The sequence below is a fragment of the Delphinapterus leucas genome, chromosome 4 (genome assembly GCF_059928025.1).
Source record: "Delphinapterus leucas isolate spDelLeu-1000000601 "Yukka" chromosome 4, BTC_Dleu_Yukka2, whole genome shotgun sequence".
Classification (NCBI taxonomy): domain Eukaryota; kingdom Metazoa; phylum Chordata; class Mammalia; order Artiodactyla; family Monodontidae; genus Delphinapterus; species Delphinapterus leucas.
In genome coordinates this window covers 138,538,213-138,565,891 of record NC_143132.1, presented here as the reverse complement: position 1 = coordinate 138,565,891, position 27,679 = coordinate 138,538,213, and the positions used below count along the sequence as shown (strand labels likewise).

General features: G+C 40.2%; 2 protein-coding genes across 13 annotated transcripts in view; one reads left to right on the top strand and one right to left on the bottom strand.

The window, feature by feature from the left end:
- The window catches only part of ATP2C1 (ATPase secretory pathway Ca2+ transporting 1), a 103,151-nt gene extending 94,177 nt beyond the window's left edge, over positions 1 to 8,974 (top strand). For all 7 annotated transcript variants that reach the window (XM_022561765.3, XM_022561768.2, XM_089911152.1 and 4 more), the window contains 7 exons: positions 248 to 414; positions 1,712 to 1,780; positions 2,407 to 2,523; positions 3,345 to 3,492; positions 4,023 to 4,118; positions 5,604 to 5,745; positions 7,016 to 8,974. In XM_022561765.3, the coding sequence (XP_022417473.2) occupies positions 248 to 414; positions 1,712 to 1,780; positions 2,407 to 2,523; positions 3,345 to 3,492; positions 4,023 to 4,118; positions 5,604 to 5,745; positions 7,016 to 7,146 (870 nt within the window). In that variant the 3' untranslated portion in view covers positions 7,147 to 8,974. The remainder of the gene's footprint in view (positions 1 to 247; positions 415 to 1,711; positions 1,781 to 2,406; positions 2,524 to 3,344; positions 3,493 to 4,022; positions 4,119 to 5,603; positions 5,746 to 7,015) is intronic.
- Positions 8,975 to 18,908: 9,934 nt separating this feature from the next.
- ASTE1 (asteroid structure-specific endonuclease 1) overlaps positions 18,909 to 27,679 on the bottom strand; it is a 27,993-nt gene continuing 19,222 nt past the window's right edge. For 2 of the 6 annotated variants that reach the window (XM_022561771.3, XM_022561772.3), the window contains exons 4-6: positions 24,534 to 24,744; positions 22,582 to 22,771; positions 18,920 to 20,079 (exon numbers count right to left, since the gene is read on the bottom strand). In XM_022561771.3, coding sequence (XP_022417479.1) covers positions 19,755 to 20,079; positions 22,582 to 22,771; positions 24,534 to 24,744 — 726 coding nt within the window. In that variant the 3' untranslated portion in view covers positions 18,920 to 19,754. Of the gene's footprint in view, positions 20,708 to 22,581; positions 22,772 to 24,533; positions 24,745 to 27,679 lie in introns of all 6 variants that reach the window. The other 4 variants (XR_016393142.1, XM_089911155.1, XM_022561773.3 and 1 more) reach the window with 4 other exon arrangements.

The following is a 27,679-nucleotide window of genomic DNA, read 5'->3' as shown; positions in this document are numbered from 1 at the left end:
AGGCTCTACACATAGAATTCATAGAATTTTCACACATGGAAATATTAATGGCAGCTTTTTCTAAGCTTTATCTTAAGACCTCCATATATTTATTGAAGTTTTATTGAAAAAGTGATTGTCTGTTTTATTTCCAGTCTTTAATTATGTGGGAAAGAAAAAGAGAGAGGATTTGTTTATCCCCTTATCTGTGTGGAAGCAGCATTTTAATCAGAACGCCTCCCTCCCACTTCTCCCCTCTCGCCCCCAGTCTCTGCAGAAGAACGGGTCGGTTGTGGCCATGACAGGAGATGGAGTAAATGATGCAGTTGCTCTGAAGGCTGCAGACATTGGAGTTGCAATGGGTCAGACTGGCACAGATGTTTGCAAAGAGGCAGCAGACATGATCCTGGTGGATGATGATTTCCAAACCATCATGTAAGTTTTCCTTCAATGAATGCACATCAGAGAGTCCCCTCCCATTCTTTCTTGCACCCCCTTCATAGAAAAGACTTTAGCAGTTTTAGACATTGGATAAACTAAACTTTTTTACTAGATTAATTAATCTTATTTTGTGTACTAGTGTGTAGTTTGGGGGAAGATTATTTGTATGGAATGGACATAATAAATGGCAGGAAATATTTAGGAAATATTACTGAGTACCAGCCAAGTGTCACATTTCCTGGCCACTAGTGTTGTGATACAGCAGTGAACCCTCATGTGGCCTTTATTCTAGTTAAATTCAGGCTCACAGGAATAAGCATGTGCCTGGCCTTACAGTAAGTATTATAAATAAAGATCCCATCCATATCTGTTTCCTTCTGTCAGGAATTGTTCATGTTACTAATGATGCAATTTATCATTTGAATAGATTTGTTTCACCCACAGTTTCTAATTGCTTTAAGATTCTGCAATACCTGCTGGTTGTTTCACAGTGTTCAGGTGGAGGTCACTTGATAATCATCTCTTGAATGATCTAAGTCTTAGTTCAGTGATGCCCTCCCTGTGTGCCTCATTAACCCATTGTGGCCTCAAGTGGAGCATGTGGGCCCTCAGGACCCAGAATTGCTAGGCTCTTAAAAAGATATAAGATATTTAATTTCCATTCTTAGAATTGTATAAAAATCTTGGAAGATAGGGCAATATGTTTATAAAACACATATTTTCCTAGGTTGAGCAAAATAAATGAGAGAATTTACATGGATCTTTGTAAACCATATTCTTTTTATAATTCTGGTACAACATATACCTAATTGTGTGTAGTAGCAACAGATGGCTTAAGTTCTATAAGTTTTATATGTCTCATTGCCATTTAATTTCTAACCTACATTAAATTAACCCCTTACCATGCATGCCTCTTGTATCTTGAAGTAAAATAAACTTGGAGGGGTAAAGAAGATCATTATTTTAGTATTATAAATGTGTATTATTGCCTCTTGTGTAGAAACAAAGATGTGATTTTAATGTTGAAATGTCTTTTTAAGAATAAAAATTCCTGTGTTATGAAATTAGTTCGGGTAGAGTGTAGCAGGCCAGACTTCAATTCCTTGCCACAGTAGTGTTTCCTTTTTTTTTTTTTCTAGTATTAATTATGTGAAGAAAATAATAGATTTTCTTATTGATGTGTGTGTTTTATCAGTTGGAAATTTGTTTTCAAAATTAGTTCCACAGTATTGATATATCCTTATTTTTCTGTGATAATATTTTCTCACCTAATTTTATTTTTAACTTTCAGGTCTGCAATTGAGGAGGGTAAAGGAATTTATAATAACATTAAAAATTTTGTTAGATTCCAGCTGAGCACGTAAGTTTGTAAGAAGTTGTGACAAACTTATGGGTCTTGCAGATAAATTATTTGCAAAGTAGAATTCAAGCAGAATGCCTACAAGCTTCTGGGCTCTATTTCTGAGGGTTGTCCATATGTAAAAGTTTTCCAGTGTGAAAATTGAATCCTGTCCTAAATCTAAAAATGGCATGGTAAAGAGGTTCTAAGTGTGATAATTATTTGTCTGTATCATCATCAAAATATATAAACCTTTGTGGCTTATTTAATAGCTCCTGAAATAGAAAGGGGTGTCAAATTTTAATGTTTCTTCTTGGTATCTTTTTCCAAAAGTAGAAGGGCTTTTCTGTAGTCCAAAAACAGTTATGAAAATATCATTGAAACTATTAACTGTTATCTGAACTCAATTTAAAAAAAATCTTCCTCTATTTGAAGGTCCTTTATTAAAATGCTGTGGATCATAAGGGTTAACTCTTAGCTTCAAAATGTTCACACTAATGAAGCAGTAGGTTACTTGGAAATACGGGCTTCCTTTAAAAGAATAGTAGTAACATGAGAGTTTTAAATGCTAAGAAAGTGATTTCATAAAATTAGCAAGAATTATACTATGCTGACACGTTTTTTAAAATGACTCTTTCTTTCGATAGGAGTATAGCAGCATTAACTTTAATCTCACTGGCTACATTAATGAACTTTCCCAATCCTCTCAATGCCATGCAGATTTTGTGGATCAATATTATTATGGACGGACCTCCAGCTCAGAGGTGAGAGTTTTCTCATGTAAATTTGAAAGACAAGGATGGCATGCTATCCTGATAATTAAGCTCTAAGACTTCATCACGGATAGCGTTGGAAATCTCTGCAGCATCGTGTTTGTTATAAATTGTGTGATGTTAGCATATCATTTATTCTCTTGGAGTGCTCATTCATGCATTATGATCTGAGCTTTTAGGCTGTTAGATGCCCAGCCTTAAGTTGAGAACCCGGGAGGGAACAGTTGCAGTCCCTGTCCTCGAAGTAAGCTTTTTGTTTCTTAGAATAGGTTGTAATGGAGAAATCTCTGGCTTTAGTGCTATTACCAAGGTTCTGTTGCCAGTCTTAGAGACTTTGGGAAAGTATTGAAGGACCTAAGCATCTAAGTATCTTCTTTTATAATAATGGGGCCCTAGATGTTGCTTTCCTAACACAGAGGAACATGACACTGATACATGTCAGTGACCGTTACAACAAATTATCCTAGTTGAAACTTCCTTGCATGAAAGATGGTTCAAAGTCCAGTTGGTAGGTCATATATTTCAGGCCATATTTGGAATAAGTAAAGCTATATGTAAATAAAATTTGGGCAATTTTTTGAATTTGATTATCAGTCCCCTCCCAAACTGTGCCAAATAAACAGAAAAGGAAAGAGTGATAAAATCTTTGGTTATTTTCAAGTGATCATAGCCAAGGTTTTCTTCATGATTCAACATTTTGTTTCCAAAAGAAGACATTTAGTTTCCGGGATAATTGAGGTCAATGAAGTTGTGAAAGTAATAAATCCAAATCTTACTTAAAACTTTAATTCACTTTTCTGTTTGTTTTGAAGCCTTGGAGTAGAACCAGTGGATAAAGATGTCATTCGTAAACCTCCACGCAACTGGAAGGACAGCATTTTGACCAAAAACCTGATACTTAAAATACTTGTTTCCTCAATAATTATTGTTTGTGGGACTTTGTTTGTCTTCTGGCGGGAGGTATACTCACTGGATAAGCTGCTTTATTAATATTCATTCTGCACAGTAGGACTCGGTTATTTTTGTGTATTAAGCAGAAGGCTGGAAGTTACGAGAGCTCTTTCAAAAATAGAATAAAAACATCTAAACATAGTTTGATTTCAGTATTTATGGGTTAATAGAATTCCTGATTTATATATTAGAGTTATTTAAATCTGCAGAGAAGTATCAGATACAATAAAAATTAACATGAAAACTTGGGAAGAAGGTAGAAAATCTGAGTCTTTAATATAGCTACTTTCATGTCATCAAAAAAGTTCTTTTAGTATCCAGTTTATGGTTTGGGAAAAGACTTTTTACTTTATGTAGACTACAGCTATTCATTAGGTGACTTATTTAAATGGCGTATGGGAAATTTAGGTTGCTTATATGTTTTATATCTTAAACTAAAGCTATTTCATTCTGAGAGGAAGAAAATATTAAACCTTTAAAAGCATGTAGTATTTGTTCATTAAATTCAGCCAGCTGAAAATCTTTTTTCCTCTCGACAGCTGCGAGACAATGTGATAACACCTCGGGATACAACAATGACCTTCACATGCTTTGTGTTTTTTGACATGTTCAATGCACTAAGTTCCAGATCCCAGGTATGCTTAGGTGATCTTAGCTGACTAATTCAATTGGGTTAGGGTACTCTCTAATTGCAAGTGGGCAGGGTTTTTAGCTTTGCTTGCTTTTGTAGCCGTGGTTATAGCCCCGGATATAGCCTTCCTACAAACATGTGCCTCCAGAATGTGTCCTAAGAGGGATGGGGCATTTGGGGAGATAAGCCTTAACTTTGGCTAGGAGATCAAAGTAAATCACAGGTGTCATCACCTGATTTTTCTTCTTTTCATTTTCTTATTATCTGTAGCTATATGATAGGTTCAAGTTAACATTATCTGAGGATAGGACAAAGCTCATGGCTTGTGCTAAGATGGTATTAGCCTCATTATAGAAGCAAGTATTGTTAGAAGTCCAGGAACAGCTTTGTGCATATTAACTTTTTCTCATTATTTCCATCAGTGTGTCAAAGCTTAGGACATTTAAAATTTTCTTTTCTTCCCATGCTTTATCTTAAGGTGGATTGCCTTCTCTCTCTCTTTTTTTGAAAATTTTATTTATTTATTTATCCTTGGCTGAGTTGGGTCCCCGTTGCTGCGCGTGGGCTTTCCCTAGTTGTGGCAAGTGAGGGCTACTCTCCGTTGTGGTGCGCGGGCTCCTCACCGCGGTGGCTTCTCCCGTTGCGGAGCACAGGCTCTAGGCATGCGGGCTCAGTAGTTGTGGCTTGTGGGCTCTAGAGCGCAGGCTCAGTATTTGGTGGCGCACGGGCCTAGTTGCTCCACGGCATGTGGGAACCTCCTAGACCAGGGCTTGAACCCATGTCCCCTGCGTTGGCAGGCGGATTCTTAACCACTGTGCCACCAGGGAAGACCTGGATTGCCTTCTCTTGATTGAAGTGCTTTGTTAGAAAATAATGGGCTAGAACCTAATGGTACTTTTTCAGAGCAGGAAACTAGCTAGTTTTTAGAAACTAGCTACATTTGAGGCCTGACTGTTCATTTCAATTTAAGAGCACCATATAAATCCTTAACTATATCTATTACCATTCACCATGCTAGAACTTTCCAAGTACAGTGAATTGCCATTAATTTAGACTAATTTTTGAAGAAGCTTTAGTATTTGGTTTTTGTTTTATGAAAGGCATTTTTACTTTTTCACTACACATGTAACTAAGTCCATTCTTCGAGAAAGGTTTTTATATTATGTACCTTAATGAATGATAGAAATGATTCAGCAAAATTATCATATACAAATAAAGTTTCTTATGCTTTGGAGGACTAAAAGAAGTTTCTGTGGTCTTTATGTTTTTAATAGCATCACTCTTAAAGCCCTTGATGAAGAGAAGCTGCTTTAAAATTTACCCTATTCCATTTATATTATTCCAAAATAAGAGTTAAAATTTAGAGATTTCATGGTACTACTATTGTAGGATTCAGTCCAGGTTACTAAAAATTGGAGGTGAGTGTAATAATAAAGAAGTTGTTTCTGTGACCAAGGAGTAATAACTGAACTCTCTGCTCTGCCAACAGACCAAATCTGTGTTTGAGATTGGACTCTGCAGTAATAAAATGTTTTGCTACGCAGTTCTTGGATCCATCATGGGACAGTTATTAGTTATTTACTTTCCTCCACTTCAGAAAGTTTTTCAGACCGAGAGCCTAAGTATACTGGGTAAAGGAAATATTATCTTTATAATTTATATATTACAAATGAGCTGTATTTTCTAATGCATTTGTTCTAAGAAAAATTTTCTTCTAAAAAGTGAAATAAGTGGCTTGCTTTGAAAAATGTGTGTGCTCTGTTTTCTCATTTGGAAATGTTTAGGGGAGTCACTCTCCCAACTCTAGGTTTTAAACTTTTTTTGTAATTTTTTTCTTGTTAATTTTTTATAGGTTGTCACTTGTCAAAATCATATTTGGTGATTCGAAAGATAGCAAATCAAAACGTGTTACAGAGTAATTGTAGTTTATAACTTTTTAATCTTGTATGAAGAAGAAATTAGACTTAAGCTCACTGAAAACCAAATGGCTCTTCTTTAAAATTACCATTTTGATTGTTAAACTAATATTTTCCTATTCTTATTTGCTAATTTGCATATTCTTATTTTATGAAATAACAGCCCTAATAGCAGAGAGTTTTATTAAGCTGATGTGAAGACAGTCATTATTATTTCACAGACTGTGCATTAAATGCATCACCATACAGTACATTTAAAAGTTAATCTTCCTATGTAAGTGTGAGAACGGACGCATTTTATGATAATGCTAGTTCTGATTCTTGGGTTTTTAAAGGTAATTTGGATATTTATGAATCACTGTATTTTTTGCTGTAAGTTAAAGTTTACCTTAGAGTTGAACTAGTTTAATTTCAAGATTTTAATTTCGTATTCATATTCCTTCCTCTTTAAAAAAACATGGAGTTTTAAGGAGGCCGGTGCAGTTGTTTGAAGCAGTATAAATAAGAACGAGATAGTGTGGATACCATTGTAAAGATATGGTCTTTAAACAGTGACTTTCAAGTGGAATAAGATGCAGATTTCTAAGTAATCTTCAGATAGACATTTAAAAAATCAAATTAGTCACCACTGCTTGAAGAGCCTTTAAAAAAGGCTGTGTGATCTATTAAATAGAAAACTCCTCTAGTGTTGCTGTTGTTAAAGGTTGTGGTTCTCGGTTATGGTTCAGGGGAAGCAGTCAGAGGAGTTGAGTTCTAGTTCTCTGGCTGCTGCCTGTCCTAGGTGTGTGACTTAGATAAGTCATTTAGTACCTTTGAGCCTTACTTCCCTTATTTTTAAACTGAGGCCGATTGTGGCTACTTTGTGGAATGGTTGAGAAATAATGTATTTTAAAGGCTGTGGTAAAATGCTAGAAAAACATAAGTTATTAAGCTCTGCAACTGGAAGTTTAAAGAATTGTAAAACCCAACTTACTTTCTCTTGCAGATTTGCTCTTTCTTCTGGGTCTCACCTCGTCAGTGTGCATAGTGGCAGAAATTATCAAGAAGGTTGAAAGGAGCAGGGAGAAGATCCAGAAGCCTGTTAGCTCGACATCGTCGTCTTTTCTTGAAGTATGATGCATATTGCATTCTTTTACTTGCAAACTAGGAATTGCAGTCTGAGGATCATTTAGAAGGGCAAGTTCAAGAGGATAATGAAGATTTGAGAACTTTTGAACTTTTTATTGACTAAAAATGAGTGTTGAAGACTTGATTTGAGACTTTAACCTGCTGACAGTCCCAAATGAAATTATGCAACTTTGATAACATATTCCTTGATTTAAATTGGCTTTTGCGATTGAGTGGAACTTCGTAAAGTGTATGGGCAGTTATTTAATTTAAAAAACAGGCAAAACCTGAACCACCTTCTGCACTTAAAGAGGTCTAACAGTTCAAATACACAATCTATCCTAGATAAATATGATTTTTTTTAATTTTTAAATATTGTACTATTTATGGTGGTGGGGCTTTCTTACTAATACACAAATACATTTAATCATTTCAAAGGCATTCTGTTTGGTTTAGAAGTTGATTCCCAGGAGTGCCATATTTCAGCTACTGTATTTCCTTTTCCTGCAGTGTAAGCAGCTCAGCTACCTTGTGTCACCATTTCTGTTATCTCAAGTGTTTTTGCACAGGATGTGACCACTGTCAGATCACTGTTCTTTTCTTTCTTTTTGTGATTGAAAAGCTTATACTGCAATTTGAAGTAAATGTTTGCTTTCCTTAGTAAGTGTAAATGGTTGCCTTTTCTTTTTCTTCTTCTTTTGGTTTTTGGTATGAGCCTTTAGTCTAGCACAGTTAATACAGGGCTGTGGAGTGGCATTCTAGGTAGGGTAGCCATGTCTGTAATTAACACTTAGTCATGGAGTCAAAAAAATTTAAGACTGGTTGGGCTGATATTTATAGCAGGTGATGTTAATGTGTTATGCCTTCTTTTAGAGTTAAATATCAATACATACTTTGTCAAGCAGCACCTTGACAAAGTCATCTCCTAAATATAAATCTAAGTACCTCACCTGAATATCTGAATTTTATTACTTTTTAATATCTTTTTATGTGTACTTAAAAAAATCTTTCTTACGAAGTATAGAGTGGTAAACTTAAAGAATAAAAAAAGCCCCAAACCTAAACAGATGGTTTATGAAGCAGAGTTTAAGTGGAAGATTCTGTGCTGACCTTTACTCTTTGTGTATCTGCAGCTTTTGGGCTTAGGTTGCAGCACAGCCTGGAGCCTGCCCCTCTCCTGCTTCCACCATTGTCCTCTGCCTTGTTCTGCTTCACTGGGCGTGCTAGAGAAATAGATAGATTTGCTCTTGGAATGCCATCAGTTTTTGTAATAGCTGGATGAGGTACAGGTAATTTGCTTTGAGTGTGTGGCAAATTTGGGCCAGAAATTCAAAATTAGAAATACATTTTCCTGTTGAATATTTCTCTCTGAAACAGAAACGGGTCTCAAATTCTTACATGTTTAATTCTTCCTGAAGTTACTGAATTTTGCATTTTATAATTAATTTTTTAAACTGTCAGGATAAATCGCTCTCTAGTTTTTACCACCAATATTAAACCGCACTGTTAGCACTGAAGTACTGTTGTTAACGATAGGAAAGATACCTATTCTTTGAGTCTTGTTACTGAAACAGTTTAATATAAGGACCTGAGATATCTGCAGTTTATTCTGCTTTACTCTTTAAGGCTAGATAGTCAAATGTACATGGAAACCATTGTCTAATCAGCTTTATCTTTAATGATGGTGATGTATCATACCTAAGTTTTGTAATGAGTTTTCTTCTCTGTTACAAGGACTTGAAATATGAAGTGCACGTCAATCTTTTGCTTTGCATTTTAGGTTCAGAGTATGACTCATATGAAATAAATGTGCCTATCGTATTGTTCAGATTTTAAACCTTCCCCCAGAATGATTTATTTTCATAAGTTAATGTTCTTCCAGTTGGGACTGTTCACATTAAAATCATATGGATGTTGAAGATACAGAAATTAGGCAGTACTCACAGTACATTGAATCTGTGATTTAAAAAGAAGTGAAATGTATGGTTCAGATATACTACATCTGTATAACAGATTTCCCATAGTAAAACAACAAATTAGGGTCTGTGTGTGTAGTTTACATAGCATATTATCAGAATTAGCATGGATAAATCAAATGCACTGGTATCTAAATTAAAAATTTTCCCCCATTTCCTGGCCCTGGGGCTTGCTAGAGTCCCTAACAATACTAACTTATGTGATTTTTTTCCCTGTTAGACTACCTCATGAAGTTTTTTGACTTCAAAGTGATTAAATATCAGGGAAGAAAAGGAGCTTTAATTCACCAACTAGGTAGATAATCCTCAAGTGATTCATACTGGCAGCAGAGGAACAAGGCTTAACATGTTCTCTCAGATTTTTGCTGGGCATTTCATGACCCAGAAATGGAACAGCCTGAAACCAGGCAACCTAAAAAACCTACCCCCTCAGGACACAGACTTCATTTAATAGCAGTAACCACACCCACAAGGGTAAAACACATTTTTTACCTTTCATACCCATGCAAGGTACATCTTTTACATTGGTAATCTTTGTGAAGTCATTTCAAGTTTTGATCTCTTTCATACAGTACCTAAGTAAAGTGAGCACTGGCCGTATAACAGCTTCTCAGTGAAATGAATTGGTGGCAAACAATAAATATAAGATCTAAGAACCTTAATTAACTTTACCTTGCTTTCTGCCTTTGTCACTTGGCAATTCGTGCATTTTACTTCTATGTGTGACTCACTCAATTTAAATGGATGAATTAATTATCATTTCAGTAAACTTTTCTTTAGTACCTAGAATGTACTAGGAATAGAAAAGTGGTGGCATCCCTGCCCTTCAAGAGCTCATGGACTGTGTGTTAGCTGAGGATGTAACTGTTAACAGGCTGTCTGTTGAAAGTTAGTAGTGGTCTTTGCACATTTATTTTAAAAATACACATACAGTAAAATGAGTCCAGCACACATTTTACTGGAAGTTTCCCTTGAGATTGGCATTTGGAAATCTTTGAAATGCCTTTTTAGAGTAAGCTGCAATCCAAATAGTAGCTGATTTGCATACTAGAACACGGTGTGGATAAATGTTAATCCTAACTGGTATGTTACTAGACAGATTATCCTGATAATTAAGCTTCTTTGAGATCAGTTAGCACTTGGTATGACTATTAACTTTTGTTCGGTTTGGGGGTTTGGTTTTCAGAGTTAGTTATTGTTAATAATGGATAATGGTTAACCAATCCTTGATATTAATGTAGGTATAATAGTCTGCAAATATTTTGGTAGGTTTAGATTTGGGAAGTTCTCAGTCTTAACTCTGGAAACCAAAGTGAAATGTATGTGGTACAGTGGTAAGTGCTGCCCCAAGTGCTGCAGTAGCCAAAGGAGAGAAATAGCTTCATAGGAGGAGGTTGTCAAATTTCCTAGAACTAGTGGCATCCGAATCAAGCCTTAAGTTGAGAATCTCCAGCCGAGAACAGCAGGATATTGTAACCAAATGGCATAGCCTCTGCAGAGGCGTTGGTGGCGTCTGGAAGGAACAGGTGAAAACCACAGGAGTCTGGGGCTAGGGCAAGGAGAGTATATATAATGTGAGGGCTGGACAGATAGGCAGGAGGAGCCTAGTGGTGAAGGTAAAGACATTTAGCTTGTAGCCTGCTGTAGGATTTCAAGACTGTGATAAGAGTTTGGATTTTTGTCTTGTAACATGCTGATGGAAGCTCAGAGGGTAGACTGTCAAGACAAAACAGAGAGACTGATTAGAGAATTGTAGAAGCTTAAGAGGTAGAGGGACTGAGTTGTGGCAGTTAGTATGGAGCGAAAAACATGGGATTTCTGTCTTCTAAGAGAGAGCATTGACATGACCCGATGGGAGGAGAGGAAGATACTGCAGCTTCTGGCTTTCTGGCTTGGCTACTAGAGCTGTTGGGAGAATTACCAGAGCCAAGCAGCTTTTAGTGGGACACAGGTCAATTTGAAGTGTGAAGTTTGTGATGTCCTTTCCCAGTGGATATGTTGGATGAGGTTTCTAGCACAGAATGAATTAAAGCCATGGCTGACTCATTATGAGGTAGTAAGAAAATATTAATAATTTCTTGTTACAAGCATCGATTTTTAAAATTTTTGATAAAAGTAAACCAATAAATGAATGTAAACTCAGCTTTGACAGAGTAAGATTTCTTTTAAAGTAATTTCTTTAGTATAGTTATTAAGAATTTATGGTAGGCAAGTAGAAAACAATGTTGGTTTTTTTTGTTTCCATTTTACTCATAATTCTTCCTTGGATCTTTCTAGCCTCATATGTCACACATGATGTTCCAACACAATCCGCTTACTGGTGTTTTTGGACAGTATTCCTTCAACTTGAAATACTTTTTCCTCTGTTTCAATTTGAGAATCAGAGTTTTTAACCTGTTCTTCAAAGTCCAGCTGAAGAGCCAACCAGGATGGCCTTTCCAGGTAGCTCTAAAGGTGCATGTGTCTGTGTGTGTGTGTGTGTGTGTGTGGCGGGGGGGTGGGTGGGTGCAGTTTCTTGTAAATACTGTTAAGAATAAATGCAGCTGTAAGTTTGGGCATAAAATTGTGGGATTTTATTTCTTAGAAAGCATTAAAATTTTAAGTCCAAGCCATGTAGGTGATACATCTGGACAGGAAATCTGCTATAATCTTCTCTTTTCATTCAAAATAAGTTGAGGTGGTGAAGTTTGGGTAGGAAAAATATTTTGAGGCTTTAGTTTTGATCCTTTGTAAGTTCTTCTCTGATCTAGACCTGCCAGCATTCCCGTGTACATGTGAGTGTGGGGCCTTCCTCTGTCTGCTCTGCTCCAGGTAGGCAGTGTTTCCTGTGCAGATCACGGGGCCTACCCGGCTCTGCCATTCCACTCCCTTTGTGTTCAAGTCTAGCCAGATTGACAGATACCCTGGCAAAGGCCCCATGTCTGCAGTGGCCCCATGGCTGTCGGCCTGGCTGAACTGCCTTCACGCATCAGTCCAGGTCACACCAGTATTTCTTCAGCAGTAATTGCACTGCTCTACTTAGGTAAGGGTAGAAACCATCTCTCACAGTATTAAGAGCACACAGTGCCAGAAATTGGGCACATTGTTCTACATGACCATAGAGGTCCATTTTTGTTTTCTGAGTGTTTCCAGTTTTTGAACTCAAAACAAAATAAGCTCTTTGATACAGGTGTTGTTTTTTTTTTTTAATACCAATTCACTCAACTGTATTAAAAGCAATTTTCTATTAAGGCTTTCCCTGTGATAAGTATAGTTAGAAGTGACAGTTTGGTGTCATCTATGGTCATAAATAAAATACCATTAATGCTTTGGCCATTTACTCTTTTTTCATCAGGTCTGCATCTTAAAAGCCAATATGAAACAACTTGTGAGTCTCACAAAATACTGTCTTTGAGCAGTATATAGCAGGCCCCAACCAGATGGCAGAAAAATGTATGCTTGATAGGAAAAACATGAAAAACTTTATTTTTAAGCATGTTCGATCGATTTTAGGGAGTTATAAATGAGTATGTCTTCATGGTCCTTTCTCATATTCATCCATATAGTTGCATAATAAGATTGCATTAGAATTTATAAGCATCTTTCTTCGTGGAACAGGTTAGATAGTCCATGAATTAGTTGGAGGTGTTACAAGTTAGGGAAACAGCTTATTTTAATACCTTCCTAACTTACCCACATGGGGCTGTTGATTTAGTTTTGGGGACGACAGACTACTGCCCACAAGTTTTATTGGAACACAGGTACGCACATGCACTTCCATATTGTTACCACTGTATTCATGCTGGGGTTTTACAGAAAAAAATTGCCTACTCATAGATATTCACAAAGAGCAGAATAGGCCTATGCATTGCATTCAGTGGACCAGAAAGGAAGTGGCATCGATTTTCTCTACCGTCCAGTCTCCCAGCAGGATATTCTCTCTGGGATGGATGCCACTGATACCAGATTGGCTGTCAAAGACTCAGTCTGTTCTCAGAACGTCATCAACAGGAAGGACATGCCAGCTGTTGTCTGTCCCACCTCATCACCAAGGCTCCCTCTTCCTACAGTGGGTGGGGTGTTCTGATCTGTTGTCCCATCTGAGTTGTGCTCCTCAAAACACACACACCACACACACAACCCGCCTAAGTTTCTACTGCAGAGTCTGCTCTTCTCTGATCCACCTGCCCCTCCCACCCCCTTGGATCGACAGGAGAAGTGGGGGCTTCCCTCTCATCAGTTGCTTTTTCCTGACACACAGAAACGGGTGTCGTCGTTTGTGCAGGCTTACTATCAGTCCAGTCTTAGGGAGGAACAGAACCTTCTACACCAGAACATATTTGCACAGTATTTATATTTCTAAGGTAAAGTTATGACAGTATTTCTTAGTGAATTCTCCTTGGCTGTCCAACTTATCAAAATAGCTTTACAGAATGAATTATGGTTATTATACGTAATAGGGTCAATTTCTTTGTTTAAAACAAAAACAAACACAACTTGCACAAATCTGGGAGCTTGAAGGGCTACAGTGCTTTGTGATTGGGAACTTGGATTTGTGGATGTCACCATTCCCAGATTTCAATACCAAAGGCCCCCTGCCCACCATTTTTACCTCGTTTTCCTTAGTTTTGGGGGGCAAGACAAGGGAACCTCAGAAGATTGCTCTCTTGATGCCATCCTTCCTAGAGTCTTCAACTATACAAACATTTCTCTGATTATAACAGTACAACATACTCATTGGAGATATTTGTAAACAGAGGAATAGAAGAGGAAAACATTTCATAATCTCAACACCCAAAGACTAATCTAGGCTCCAGACATATATCCAGCTGCCTAGCAGCTAATTTCTCAACACTTAAGCACCTAAAAGCTGTGTTTAACATATCCCCAACAGAACCCCCTGGTTCCCTCATTTCCCCGCTACACCCCATCCTACACAAATGAATGACAACTGAATAGGAAATCTGAAAACAGAGGGTTCTTTCCAGTCTTTTAATGAAAGCATAAAATGCTGTTTTTAGCAATTTTAGCAATAATTTGTAGTGTTTCTCATTGGTATGTTTATAAACCCTATTTTTTTTAGAGTAATGTTAATATGTATTTACTCAAAGGCTTCCACGTCAGAGCAAGTTCACCTTAATAGGTAGATTAATCCACATCCTCCATTATGAAGTAGAGCTCATTACTGTGTATCCATGACAGCAAGCATTGAGACTGAAGAGTAGACTTGTATTTCCTGTCAACATCCTTTGATTTATTCCCCCATTACGAGGAAGACACATGAACCAGACACAGGAAGATATGGGGGGAGTGATGGCTGGATACACACATGGCCGTTTTTCAAGAAGAACCAGCACTTCAGTTAATCCTCCAAGAAGCGCTAATTATATGTATCAACACACCCGGAAAGTTTTCCTAATCTTGTATGCTAGCTCATGCGATGGTATTGGGTTGGCCAAAAAGTTCGGGGCCAACCCAATGTTTTCACAGAGTCAAATGATTCAGTCTCATAAAGTATCAAAAATCCAGTATTGAAATATTCTGATTGTTTCATTTTGTTTTTTGCAAAAATATTCCTAGGTATTCCTTGATCCTCATGACAGTGGGTTACGTTGTACACAGAAATCTCCAAGTATCTCCTAAAGTGGTAATGAGAAAATTTCTTAAAATATGTATGATTTAGCTGTTTTAACCAAAGATTTAGCTTTATTAACCAAATACCTAAAATGTTACCTATTACTAGTTAGGACTAAAAGTGATTGTATGTGGGGGAATTCCCTGGCGGTCCAGTGGTTAGGACTCAGCACTTTTACTGTTGTGACCTGGGTTCAGTCCCTGGTTGGGGAACTAAGATCCCGCAAGCGGCACAGCAAGGCCAAAAAAAAAAAAAGGTGATTGCATGTGCACTGCAACATGTTCATGTGAAATTTCTCTCCCTGAACACTGAATCCAGTGAAACTAGCTGGAACACTTTTCCGTGTATTACCTCTTCATTTCTTTCTCCCATTACAACAGACTGGTATGCTTCCTGAGGGAAGTCCATGCCTTTGAAGTTTAAAACGTTCTTCCTCAGCATGAAGTTCTCATCTTAGAATTTTTACAGCTGGATGGGCTTCAATTTTTTTTTTTTTTTTTTTTTTTTTTTTGCGGTACGCGGGCCTCTACTGTTGTGGCCTCTCCCGTTGCGGAGCATAAGCTCCGGACGCGCAGGCTCAGCCGCCATGGCTCACGGGCCGGGACACGAACCTGCGTCCCCTGCATCGGCAGGCAGACTCTCAACCATGCGCCACCAGGGAAGCCCATGGGCTTCGATTTTAGCATTATTTAGACCTGGAAAGGAATGCCAGAGCAACGTATCCTGTATGGTTCAGAAAGCTGTTGCTTCAAGTGGAGAGGCATCTTTTTAATACATCTGTCCAAAAGAAATAGTATTTCATTTCAAAGTGATACAAATACAGAAGCATTTCTAGCTGCCTTGACTGAAATGCACCAATGAAAGACATTATGAGATAAATACCGAGTACCCCACAAACACTGCCCTAAGAATACAAGGTCACTATCTCTGGAGTGAAAGTTTGTCCTCTTACAGAAGTGGAATTATTTCTCCTGGTCTTAGGAGTGACTGCTTGCTGGATGCTGCTTGGGTTCATGGTGTGCCAGCCAGCCAAATAGCATGTGCTAGAGAGCAGTGCCCAGTGAACTCTGGAAACCTCACTACTGGGGAGACCGTGTTTGGTTTCCTTAGGGTTATGGGGTAGGGCCAGGATATAACCCGTGCAGCTGCAGGAAGAGGTAATACCTGCTCTTAATTTTCTCCTGTCTCTAAACATATTCCAAACTCTTTCAAATTGGGTTTAAAAACACTACAGAAAATTCCTTGATAACAAGAAAAAAGGACAAGAGGGGCAAAGTGCTCACACAGGGCTAGTTCCTTCTGGTCTTTATTGTTTCCTGAGGTTGAGCTTGGCTGCCTGTTCACACTCTCCTGGCACTTCTCCGCTTTTCAGTGTGGCTTCAGCCTGGCAACTCTGCTAAAGCTGCTTTAATGTTCTCACATTCTTGCCCTTCTCATCTCAGCCATATTTAATAGTGTTGACCTGCTTTGCCTCTGCAAAATTCTGCCATGAGCTCTGGCAGCCACTGGTCTCACGGTGCCTTATGTTTCTGCCCAGCACCCTCACTTCTCCCAGATCCCTTGCTTTGCTCTTGGGCTTATGTGTGGATGTAACAACGACTGTCATTTATGGCATGTTTTTAGTGCCAGCGACTGTTCTAAGTAACTTAAAATACATGTCATTTTATCCTTAGACAACAGCTTGAATTATTCTGATCCCTATTTTACAGATAGGGTAACTGAGGCATAGTCGCTGATTCATTTATTTTATGCACAAAGGAGGAAAAGATAATTGTAAGATCTTTCTAGCTATAAAGGTCTTTATCTTCTAAAACTGTAATTAATTTGAATTAGAAATCCAAATGCAAATACTGAAATTAATTTGAATTCTTTTTTGTCATAATTATTATGAAAGGCCTTTAGAATTTATATTTATAGGATGTACATATTCAACTTTCCAGGTCCAGGTATCTCAAAAAGGACTTGTACAAGTAAAAGCTTAATCACAGCCTAACACAGAAGATTACATTATAGTGTTCTTCTCTCTCCAACTTTATTCCTAAAATTTATTGATCTTCGGTGTCCAGAGTTCTTTTTGTTACTTAAATTGCTAATTGAAGACTTAACATCCCCAAAGACTCAGGTGAGATTTCATTAGCTAGAACTGAATCAGAAAGAACAAGGTTTAAAGACTTGATTAGAAAATGAAACAGGTTTTCAAAGCTGGGACACTCTACACACGTGCTCCATACTGCCTCCTGTACCTCATCCCAATCACATCCCTTTCTCTTAAAGCCAAGCTCAAAAGCCATGTCCGAGAATCCTCTGATTTAGCCTCGTCGTCCTTGGGACTGCTGTCTCCTGATTATATAGCCTTCAGTCTGCAGTTTGCCATTTGCACCTGACGGATTGCATCATAAAATGTTCTCTCATTATTTCGTTGTTTTACCTCCCCAAACAGCTTACACAAGCATGAGTTTTGGGGGTTGGGTACTGTGTCCTGTTTCTTTGGTAAACCCCCTCAGATGTCTTGTGGAGTGCTTGCAACCTCTTGCTTAATATATACAGGAGAAGATATATACTGGGGTAGGTAACTTCACTGAATTCTCAGAGTAAGAGTTAATGGACATTCGATTTTAACTCCTTTACTGCAAAGCTGGGTAGTTTCAAGTGAATGGCCCTGCCCGATTCCAACAGTTAGAGAAAGGAACCTGTTTTCTTATGACTACTGAATGAAGGCCCCTTGGCTTGAAAAATTCCTGTTAATGAAAGAAAAAGGTGAATGATATAATTCAATTGACTTTAAATTCTATAGCCCTACACTCTTCAGTTTGGTGCCTATCAATCAAACCAGTCACTTGGCAATGTGGAACTGGGAAGGAATAGTGTTTCATGCAAGGCTGGTGATTTTTTTTTTAATAAGTATATTCTTTTAAAAAAGATAAATTTATTTATTTATTTTTGGGTGTGTTGGGTCTTCGTTTCTGTGAGAGAGCTTTCTGTAGTTGCGGTGAGCCGGGACCACTCTTCATCGCGGTGCGCGGGCCTCTCACTGTTGTGGCCTCTCCCGTTGCGGAGCACAGGCTCCGGACGCGCAGGCTCAGCAGCCATGGCTCAAGGGCCCAGCCGCTCCGCGGCATGTGGGATCTTCCCAGACCAGGCCTCGAACCCGTGTCCCCTGCGTTGGCAGGTGGACTCTCAACCACTGCGCCACCAGGGAAGCCCAAGGTCGGTGATTTTATAAAGCAGTGTGGATGAGCCAGGAAATAGGACATTCATACTGGTATAATTTCCAGATTGGCCCCCAGCTCCAGGAATCAAGGAAGACAATTTTGATACAAAGATCTTACATGCTTATAGTCCCCATTAGATCCGTTATTTGCTGGAAAAATACGTGTCTTCTCAAAAATCGATGCATATGACTGCTCTTTTCTTGATTCTTCTGGGAATAACCATCTCTTTAGAGATGAAAACAACCTTACTGTGAAGCCCCATGCACTCTTAAACAAAAATTTTCTTATTTCAAAAACTCTTATATGAAACAGAAGCCAGTCTTTTAGGCTTGAAAACTTTAGGAGCCTGTGAGGTTTTGTTTTTGCCTTTTGTAAATGGCTAAAGCCAGTTAGCCCTTGGGAGGTTTGGGCTTAGTATGGTATGGTACCTCTAGGAAAGTGCAGAGAGTTGCTTACCAGACGTTAATTACTGAACACAGGCCTGCTCAAAAAATAGCTGAAAACCACATTTAGCTGCTGATGGAATGTATCAGTGAGAGAGAAGAAAGGAGGAACACAATTTGTACGAATACATAAAAAAATGAAGGTTGGAGTGTACTTTCAGATCTTCATATGTTGCCCAAATATATTCATTCCACTTGCTTTTCTATTTTCAAGTTCTTTATTTGGAACTGGCCGTGCCCTCACAGTTCTGTAACAGGTGTTTGTAATGTTAGTAGCCTCAGTGTGTTCCAGAGCAGTGCCTTTCAAAGTCTTGACTGCAGTCCACAGTAAGAAATAACACTTTGCACAACCATCTAAGCTATGAAATGCATATCTGATATATTCCATTTAAAAATGCTGGTTATGACATCAAATTAATTGCACATCCCATTAATTGGATGCTGTTTCTTCTTTTGTTGGGACCATTACAGTTTCAATTTCTTTTCTAAAAACTGGAGCACATAGGGCTTCTCTGGTGGTGCAGTGGTTAAGAATCCATCTGCCAATGCAGGGGACACGGGTTCGAGCCCTGGTCTGGGAAGATCCCACATGCCACGGAGCAACTACGCCTGTGCGCCACAACTACCGAGCCTGCGCTCCGGAGCCCGTGAACCACAACTACTGAAGCCCATGCACCTAGAGCCAGTGCTCCACAACAAGAGAAGTCACCACGATAAGAAGCCCGCGTACCACAACGAAGAGTAGCCCCCGCTCACTGCAACTAGAGAGAGCCTGTGCGCAGCAATGAAGACCCAACACAGCCCAAAATGAATAAACTAAAAAAAAAAAAAAATTAAAAGAAATTAAAAATAAGTAAAATAAAAACTGGAGCACATCTAAAATGCTCATCAGCCCTGCCATGGGCTCTTTGACAAAGTACTTAAAGGTCTCCTTTTCTGTCTGGCTTCCTCACGTCTATCTTCTGGGGCCCAGACCTTTCATAATAAAGGATGAAGAGGAGATGATAGTTGTAAAAAAGTTGTGTTAAATGATGATAACCCAGCTTCAGCTTATAGGAAGTAACTGATGTAGGACTTCTGTTCTTTCTGAAAACATAGCTTGGCTGAGTTGCCACAATTTGAAGGTTATAGACTATTATTAACTTACTAAAGTGGAACATGGCAAGTGCAAACATGTTTTCTTTCACGTGTTGAAAAAATACAAAAGTTTACTTAAACCACGTATTTATTAAAAGCAGAATACAAAGTACTTTGGAATTCAAAATACTGCAGTGTTTATCCTTTAACAGATTTAATTCTAAAAAAAAGTCAGTCATTTCAAGGGAGGTAATACAAATTTTCGGTAAGAATCCCAATCTGGTTGCAACTGAGTTTATTCGAGCTCTGCGGCCTCCATGTGCTCCTCCAAGGTCCCCACCGTCAACAGCTCAAACCGATTGCCTCCCTCATGCCAACTCCTAGCGTTCAAGGTGGTCCCCACTCTGTTCCCTGACCAGGGGGTACCTCGTTTCTTTTGCCTTCTTTTTTTTGATTTACCCTTTGGTAGGACTAGTTCAGCAGGGGCACATGACCTAGCGGCACTGAACATATGCTCATAGAGTTGCTGGGCCTCAGGACACACGTGCAGGAGGCTCTCCACTGAGGCTGACGTCAGCAGTTGTCGGCAGAGCCCGTGCACCAGGCTCCCGCTGTACAGTCTGCTCAGGGGAGAGAAGAGGGTGTCATTACAGCAGAGGTTCCTGCACTGAGACAACTCACTAATGTGGCTTCAACAGACCCACCAAACACTGTGAGCGCTGCTTCTATAAAATCATTATTAAAGTTACTCAAGAATAATCTGTTTCTTGAAAGAAGGAACTGAATTGTTACAGAGATTACTTCTTGGCTAATGATACTTAGAACTTTTTATCAACAAACTAAATGATGGATGCTTGCTGGTTCTCCAACTAGCCCAAAGTTGAGCAGGCCTCTTAACACTTCAAAGACAAGGAGTTAAAAATGCCTCTGATAGGACAAACAGGCAGTCTGTTGAAATATGAGAACATTTAATCGTATCATTTGCGAGGTCATTCATTCACTTGGATTAAAAACCAACTCCACAGATATAAGCTGGAATGAACTGGAAGCCACAGATTTAACATATTAACTTACTGCCAGGGTTGACTGACTGGTACCTTAGCAACTGATGGAGAACCATCATTTACTCAGTGTAAAATCATCATTTAAAGAGCCTTGGTGACGCTGAGATGCAGGAACAACTCTCCTGCTGAAATCATTATTGAGGAAACTGTTTCCGCTGTCTTGTTTTATAGGGATCCGTGGTCACTAGAGAGGATCCAGTCAAGGATGAACAAAATTAGTAAAGGAAAGGAATAAGGAATCCATAGGTCAAACGTCAATCAATCTTATTTGGTAGAGAGGTCTAGGGTGTGGGAATGTAATAGGGGCCGGGCATGCTCAGTGGGCCGGGCCGGCAGGTTTGCGTGGCCACCCCAGGTTGCAGCACCGGTGCAGCACCGGTTCAGCACCGGTTCAGCCCGCGGACGCCACGCCGCCCTGTGGCTGCGGCTCGTTCCTGGGAACTTGCGTGTGGAGGCGGCTCCCAAGGAGCCGGCGGGGGGCCTCGGGGCAGCTGAGGCCCTCGTGCTGCTGAGTGTCCAGCTGGCAGGCCCGGCGGGCCGACGTGTGTGTGTGTGTGTGTGGGGGGGGTGCGCCACGCTCAGTACAGGGGGCGGGGTGGGCACGCAGCCCTTAGCCAGGACTGGCAGCCGGGACAGCGGTCCCCCTCCAGCAGCAGTCAGCTCGCAGCCGTGCTGGGACAGCGAATGTGGTGAGAGGCGGATCACAGCCTTCTCCCTGGCTCCTAGGCCCGCTGGCCTTGGGGCCGGTGGGTGAGCTGGGGGAACTGGGGTCCAGTTTGAGGGCCGGCGGGGTCCTGGGCGCCTGGCTCCCTCAGTGATGCTGGCTGGGCAAGGTCTCGGGGGCCAGGCCCTGAGGGCACCGCCAGCTGAGATCTGCCTCTCCCGTTTGGCCTGGGCACTGGCAGGAGGACCCAGACTGGGTGCCAGACAAACGAACGCTCCGGGGCAGGGTAACCAGCCCCCGCAGGGACCCCTCCTCTTAGCCAGGGCCCAGACCTAGGAGGGCGAAAGTCGGTCCTTGGGACTTTGAACAGGTAAAATGAAGGGTAATGATGTCACTTCGCTTCTGGGATTTGTTAAGTGTTAAAAGCCACAAGGAGGCATGGAGACAGAATTAAATGCCTCCCTTTCCCTTTCTCTTTAGAACAGAGGATAACATTTGTTTTGTTAGAGGTTTATAGGAACATGGTGACCTGACCTCAAGAACAAAGGATCTGACACCAGGAAGTCTGCAACAACTAACCATGTGCCTCCTTCACCTTTCCTATAAAAGGGCTTTGCTGAAAGCTCTCAGGGAGTTGGGGTTTTTAAGGCATGAGCCACCCATCTCCTTCCAGGGCCCTGCAATAAACCTTTCTCTGCTCCAAACTCCAATGTTTTGGTACTGTTTGGCCTCACTGTGCGTCAGACACACAGACTTGAGTTCAGTAACATTAACAACACTATGCACTGCTAGGAAGCTTTCAACTTGAAATATTTCAAGTCAAACCAGCATATATGATAGGTCTCCGTATAGCACTCATTAATTCAACAAGTATTTGAGTATTTAATGCTAGGCACTGGGGCTACAACAGTAAACAAAACAGGCAAGTCCCAGCACACACCCAGAGCTTATCTTCAAGTGGAGAGACAAAGCACGTATGTAATCTCAACTCCATTTTCTAACCATCTCCCTTTTATCTTCCTCACTCACTCCCTTGAATAATATTTCAGTAGGATGATCAGAAAAAGCCTTTATAACTTGATATTTGAATAAAGATCTGAAAGAAATGAGGGAAAGAGCTATACTCTACCAACAACTGCCTCTTATTTTTATTTTAATGAACCGATTTTTTTAAATTTGGAAAACTTTAAAAAATCATGGAAACTTTCTTTGGAAATATGGAAGTAATTTAATATTTTAAAAGTTTAATATTACAGCTCTTCAGCTCTAACAGTGATCCAAGACCAGTTATATACTAAGTTTGATTGTTTTAAAAAAAACTTCTTTGCGTTAAATGAAAACTGAAGTATTTACTTCTACATGCAGCCACCTGCACTAGTTTCCTGGGTGCTTACCGAGTTAGGTCTGGCTCTGGGAGAGGCGTGGACAGCAGTTGGTTGAGATACAGCCCCATCTGCAGGCAGCACTGCCACTGACAGAAGACATGAGCTGTGTCTAAGTCCAGCCTCAGGCCCGGCTGTGCCTTCACTCTCTGCAGCTCTTCATACAGCATCTCAGCACCACCGCCCTGCAGAGCTTCCTCATCTAGATAAAGACACGACCCAAGGGCAGTATTTCCAAAAACACTGTATCACCTTGTAATTTTATCCATATATAAAACTTCAAATTCCATAAAGAAAAAAGTGAATAACCAAAATGCTTTCCTTTTTTGGCTCTTCTCTATTTTCATGTCAATGTAAAAGCCTTTCAATGTATAAACTGAAATATTTATACTGAGATGCCCTTTTAATGACAACCTAACTTTATTCAACCCCAAATTCTTTATCTTTTTCCTTAAAATAGTATCTCTTCCTCTAATCTACTACCTGACTTTAAACACGTCTGCATCTGAACTCTCCAAACCCTAAATGTGTCTCTATGAAAAATCCCCTTCTCTTTACTGTTCTATTTCACTACATTTCCTTAAAGAAACAGCCGTGTGTTCAAAACACGCTTTAACTTCTGTTTTATGGGAAGAGAATAAGAGTATGACTCATAGAGAATGGGGCAAATCAGCCACTTCCTCAGTGGTGGAGGACAAGCAGCAGCCACCCCAGGAAACCTGCCTGTTCCCGGCTCCACGTGCAGCCTGCCTTCCGGACCAACCTGGAAGGAAGGAAAAGGAGGCCCACCTTTTACCAATGAGCGAGCAGCAAGGCACTGAGCCTGCCTGGGTGTGGGGTCCACATTCCTAAAAGAAAAGAAACAGACCCTTGACATGCCCCTTCTGTTGGACTCAGGTAAAAACTTAATAGACTGGTGCTCTGAGAATTTTCTTAAACTATATTTATGTTCAATGAGAGGAAACACCCTAAACTTGTGTCCTAACCAGCAGTGGGCCAGAACTTAACTTGCTGTGCAACAGTCCCTTCTGACAGCTGCTCTCCCACTTTGGGGTGTCCTGGAGTCTGTGCTGGCTCATCCTTTCATGAACTTATTTTAAACAGTAAATGCCAGAGTAGTGCTGTCCAGAACTTTCTGCAGTGATGGGAATGTTCTACATCTGTGCTGTCCAGTACAGCAGCCTCTAGCCACCTGTGGCTGCTGGGCACTTAGAATGTGGCAAGTGCATTGAGAAGCTGAATTTTAAATTTTAAATAGCCACCTGTGGCTAGTAGCTATCATGTTAGTACTGTTCTAGAGTGTGACAACTATTATACATGTTTGGATAAAGCATTCATAATTTTGTAAAGAGAATAATCCCATTACAGGATTGAAGTGCTCCAATGCATCATTTATTTCACCTGATGTTTAAATAAAGATGAAACTGCCTCAAAGTGTATTTCTCTAATAGAAAGAGAAGTTACCAGTTCTACCATCACAACTCATATACTAATTGAAACTTACAGTGGGGAAAAAAGAAAGTAAAAAAATAAACGACACAAAACAGCACAAGCATGAATGTTTACAGTAATTGTAGGTATTCTTAAGTTTCACCAATGGGCAATTTTACTTAAGTCTCCGGGGGAGATGCTGCTGCTGCACTGAAGAGAAGGACAGGGAACACGGAGCACAAAATGTACATCACGGTCACGCTTTACAGACTGAGCGTCAGGTGCCAGAGGACAGGTGGGTGAGGCAGCATCAGCGCATCTTCACTGCTGTGCCCTTGAGGTCAAGCCCTCCAGCACTGACCTGGTACACGGAGCACTCAGAAAGATCTACAAGGAATGAGTGACATTTTGGTGCCCCACTGCTAAGTTCTGATGGAAGTAAATAACCCGAGAATTTTTGTTTGTTTGTTTAAACGTTTGATTACATGCAAGTAACATGCAAAAACATACTCTTGGGACTTCCAGATACCTACCAGGGCTGTTGATCATGGCATGCAAGGGTCCCATCAGCATCCCCAGCAGTAAGGCCTGCAGATGATGCAGCTTTGCCTTGGCCTCCGTGTGCTGCACCCAGTAGCAGCTGACGGCGATGGGCAACTTCAACGCAGCAGGGATTGGGTCCAGGATGCTCTGTTTCACTTTCAGCGTTTCTAACAGAAGTATCTGGCGTCTAGCCAAGGAGAGCTGAAAATATACACCAAACATTCTGTAAGTTACTTTGGAGAATGTCTTTCTTCTTCATTCTCTAGGTCGGTTTCTTATCTTCCTATGGAAAAAAATCAGCCACACTCAAAATTAGAACCTTCATAAGGGGCGTAATAAATGTGGTGACTGGCTGGACGTGCTGTCTCTTCCCCACTGCACAGCCCTTGCTCACGTCAGTCCATCCCCCATGCAGGCTGTTGGGCATCTGCAGTGTGCATGTCACCTGGGAAGCTTGTTAAAACAATCCTCAGGCCCCACCCCTTAAACTGATTCAGTAAATGAGGGGAGCCCAGGAAGCTGCATTTTAACTCTTCTGCTTTAAGAAACAAAGACCTATACTCAACCCTACCCTCACCTGCCAGTGACTGTTCAAGCCCCCGTCCTCTGTGACACCATCACCAATCACCTCTGGAAGGCAGACTTTAACCACATGCACCCTCTGCAGCATCCCATGCAGCCTTCTGCTTGTCTGGGTCCTGCCTCATGTACCAACCCAGCTGAATGTCTTATTGTCTGTTTTCTCCCACACGGGGATTGTCCCAAGGTGGCCGCTTCTAGTGGCAGGTATATTCCAGCAAATAGGAATATTTAAGGGCTGTCTGCATTGTCCTTGTAATAACATACCACACCAACTTTCACTCCAGGCTTCAAATAAAAGTAAACAGCTATGAGGGCTTCGGGCTTCTGGTTGACATAATTTTGCCTTAATGAATCTTTTTTCCTTCTCTTTTTTTGTTGATTTTTATTCCATTTTTTAAAAAAACTGAAGTATAGTTGATTTACTATGAATCTTAAGATTTAAGAACCGTAAGGGACCTTGCAGGTCACACACTTCTACAGGTAAGGAAATTAGGACTATTAAAAGAGCATCTCTGGGCGACTTCACAATCAAACTCTAAGAGGAAAAAAAATAGTTTGTATTACTGGTGTCTGCACACACCCAGAAAAGATTTCCTTCTTAATTTTCTGGAAGGATGAGACAGTCTGGCACATTTCTTGGCACCTAACACCTAGTCAGTAAGTAAGTGTGTTGACAGCTGAATAACAGAGATGTTAACTTGAAGTAAAACACGTTGTAACTGACAAAATAGGTTCATCATCAATGTATGACAACTTTAATATAATGATTTATAGGTACTGGTTTTAATAATTTGATACTGTGATAAAAATTTAAAAATTAGAAATATGCAAAGTGGTTTACAGTACAGTCAATCACCCCTATGGGAAGTAGCATTAACTACTTAAATTTAAATATATTCCTCATAATCTAAACTGATAGAAAGACCTATCATGCAAAGCTAAGAAAATACATGAATTCTTTTCTGACATATGATGCTTAAATTATTGAATTCTCTAGCCAAGTTACAACTTCTATGAACCAAGCAGAGTCTGGGCTTTGACTTCAGAGAGGTTCTGCCCTCACTAACTCTGCAGCCTTGAGCGAGTTTCTGAGCTTTTCTACAGTCAGGTCTGATCATCTGTAAAATGGGCACTAGAATGAGTTACACAGATGTTTCATGGAACCCACTAGTCCTTGTTCCCTTCCCCAAGGGGGACTACTCTGCTCACAGCCCTTAAATCTAGTTAGGGTTCATCCCATGTGACAAGTCTGCAGAAGAAGCTGCCTCAGAGGCAGAGGCACCCGGAGAGAGGCTGGGCTTGGCACTGACTTACTCCCCCAGAATGATCCCTTCCATCTCTCCTTACGGTTAGCCTCTCACAAGTTAACTTGAATGGTGCTCTGTCCACTGCAAGTGACACAGCCAAAATGGAAACTCTACCCTACCTGGTTACTGTGGGAAATAAATGAGAGATTGTATACATTTTCTATTAAAAGAGCTGGCACAGAGCAGATGAAGTATTACTGTCACATCACGTTAAGCATACAGAATGAAGATGATATCACAAAGTCTCCGTACTTGTACCTGCACACCTTTGGAATAATATTTGCACCTGATTCCCTTTAGAAATATCATGGGCTAATTAGAGCTAACAACATTGAGCTAAAATGCAGAACTGAGGGTGCCAAGGGAAAGCCAAATGATGTCACCGCACAGACACTGAACTAAAATCTCACCCCACTTTGAATACAAGTACGTGATGAGAACACTTGTCCTCTCCACTGAGCCAGGAGTATAATCCACCTGCTGTACTCACTGACTCAACTGGATTTTCATGTGGGGGAAAAGTGTCCTGACCCCTATGCCACACACACACAAACAAATCAATTCTAGATAGATTTCAGATCTAAGTGTAAAAGGCAAAAATATTTTTCATGACCTTGGAGCAGGCAATAATTTCTTAAGTAGGTCACAAAAGTGACAGGCATAAATAAAATTTTAGATTAGAGTGTATTAAGAACTTTTGTTCAGCAAAACATACATGACTGAAAAGACAACCCACAGTATGCTCCCACAATGTTATCTGACAAAGGACCTGTGTATAGAAATAAACCAAAACACACGAAAATGGGCAAAAGGCTTTGAATAGAAACTTAACAGAATATGCAAATGGCCAGTGAACACATGCAAAGGTGTTCAAATAAGTCATCAGAGAAATGCAAACTAACACCCACCAAATTGGCTAAAATGATGGCAACCATAAGAACAGCTAAAATTAGGTGGAGTAGAAGGACGTGTTCTCACTCCCTCTTGTGAGAGCACCAGAATCACAACTAACTGCTGAACAATCATTGACAGGAAGACACTGGAACTCACCAAAAAAGATACCCCACATCCAAAGACAAAGGAGAAGCCACAGTGAAACATTAGGAGGGGCGCAATCACAATAAAATCAAATCCCATAACTGCTGGGTGGGTGACTCACAGACTGGAGAACTCTTATACCACAGAAGTCCACCCACTGGAGTGAAGGTTCTGAGCCCCATGTCAGGCTTCCCAACCTGGGGGTCCGG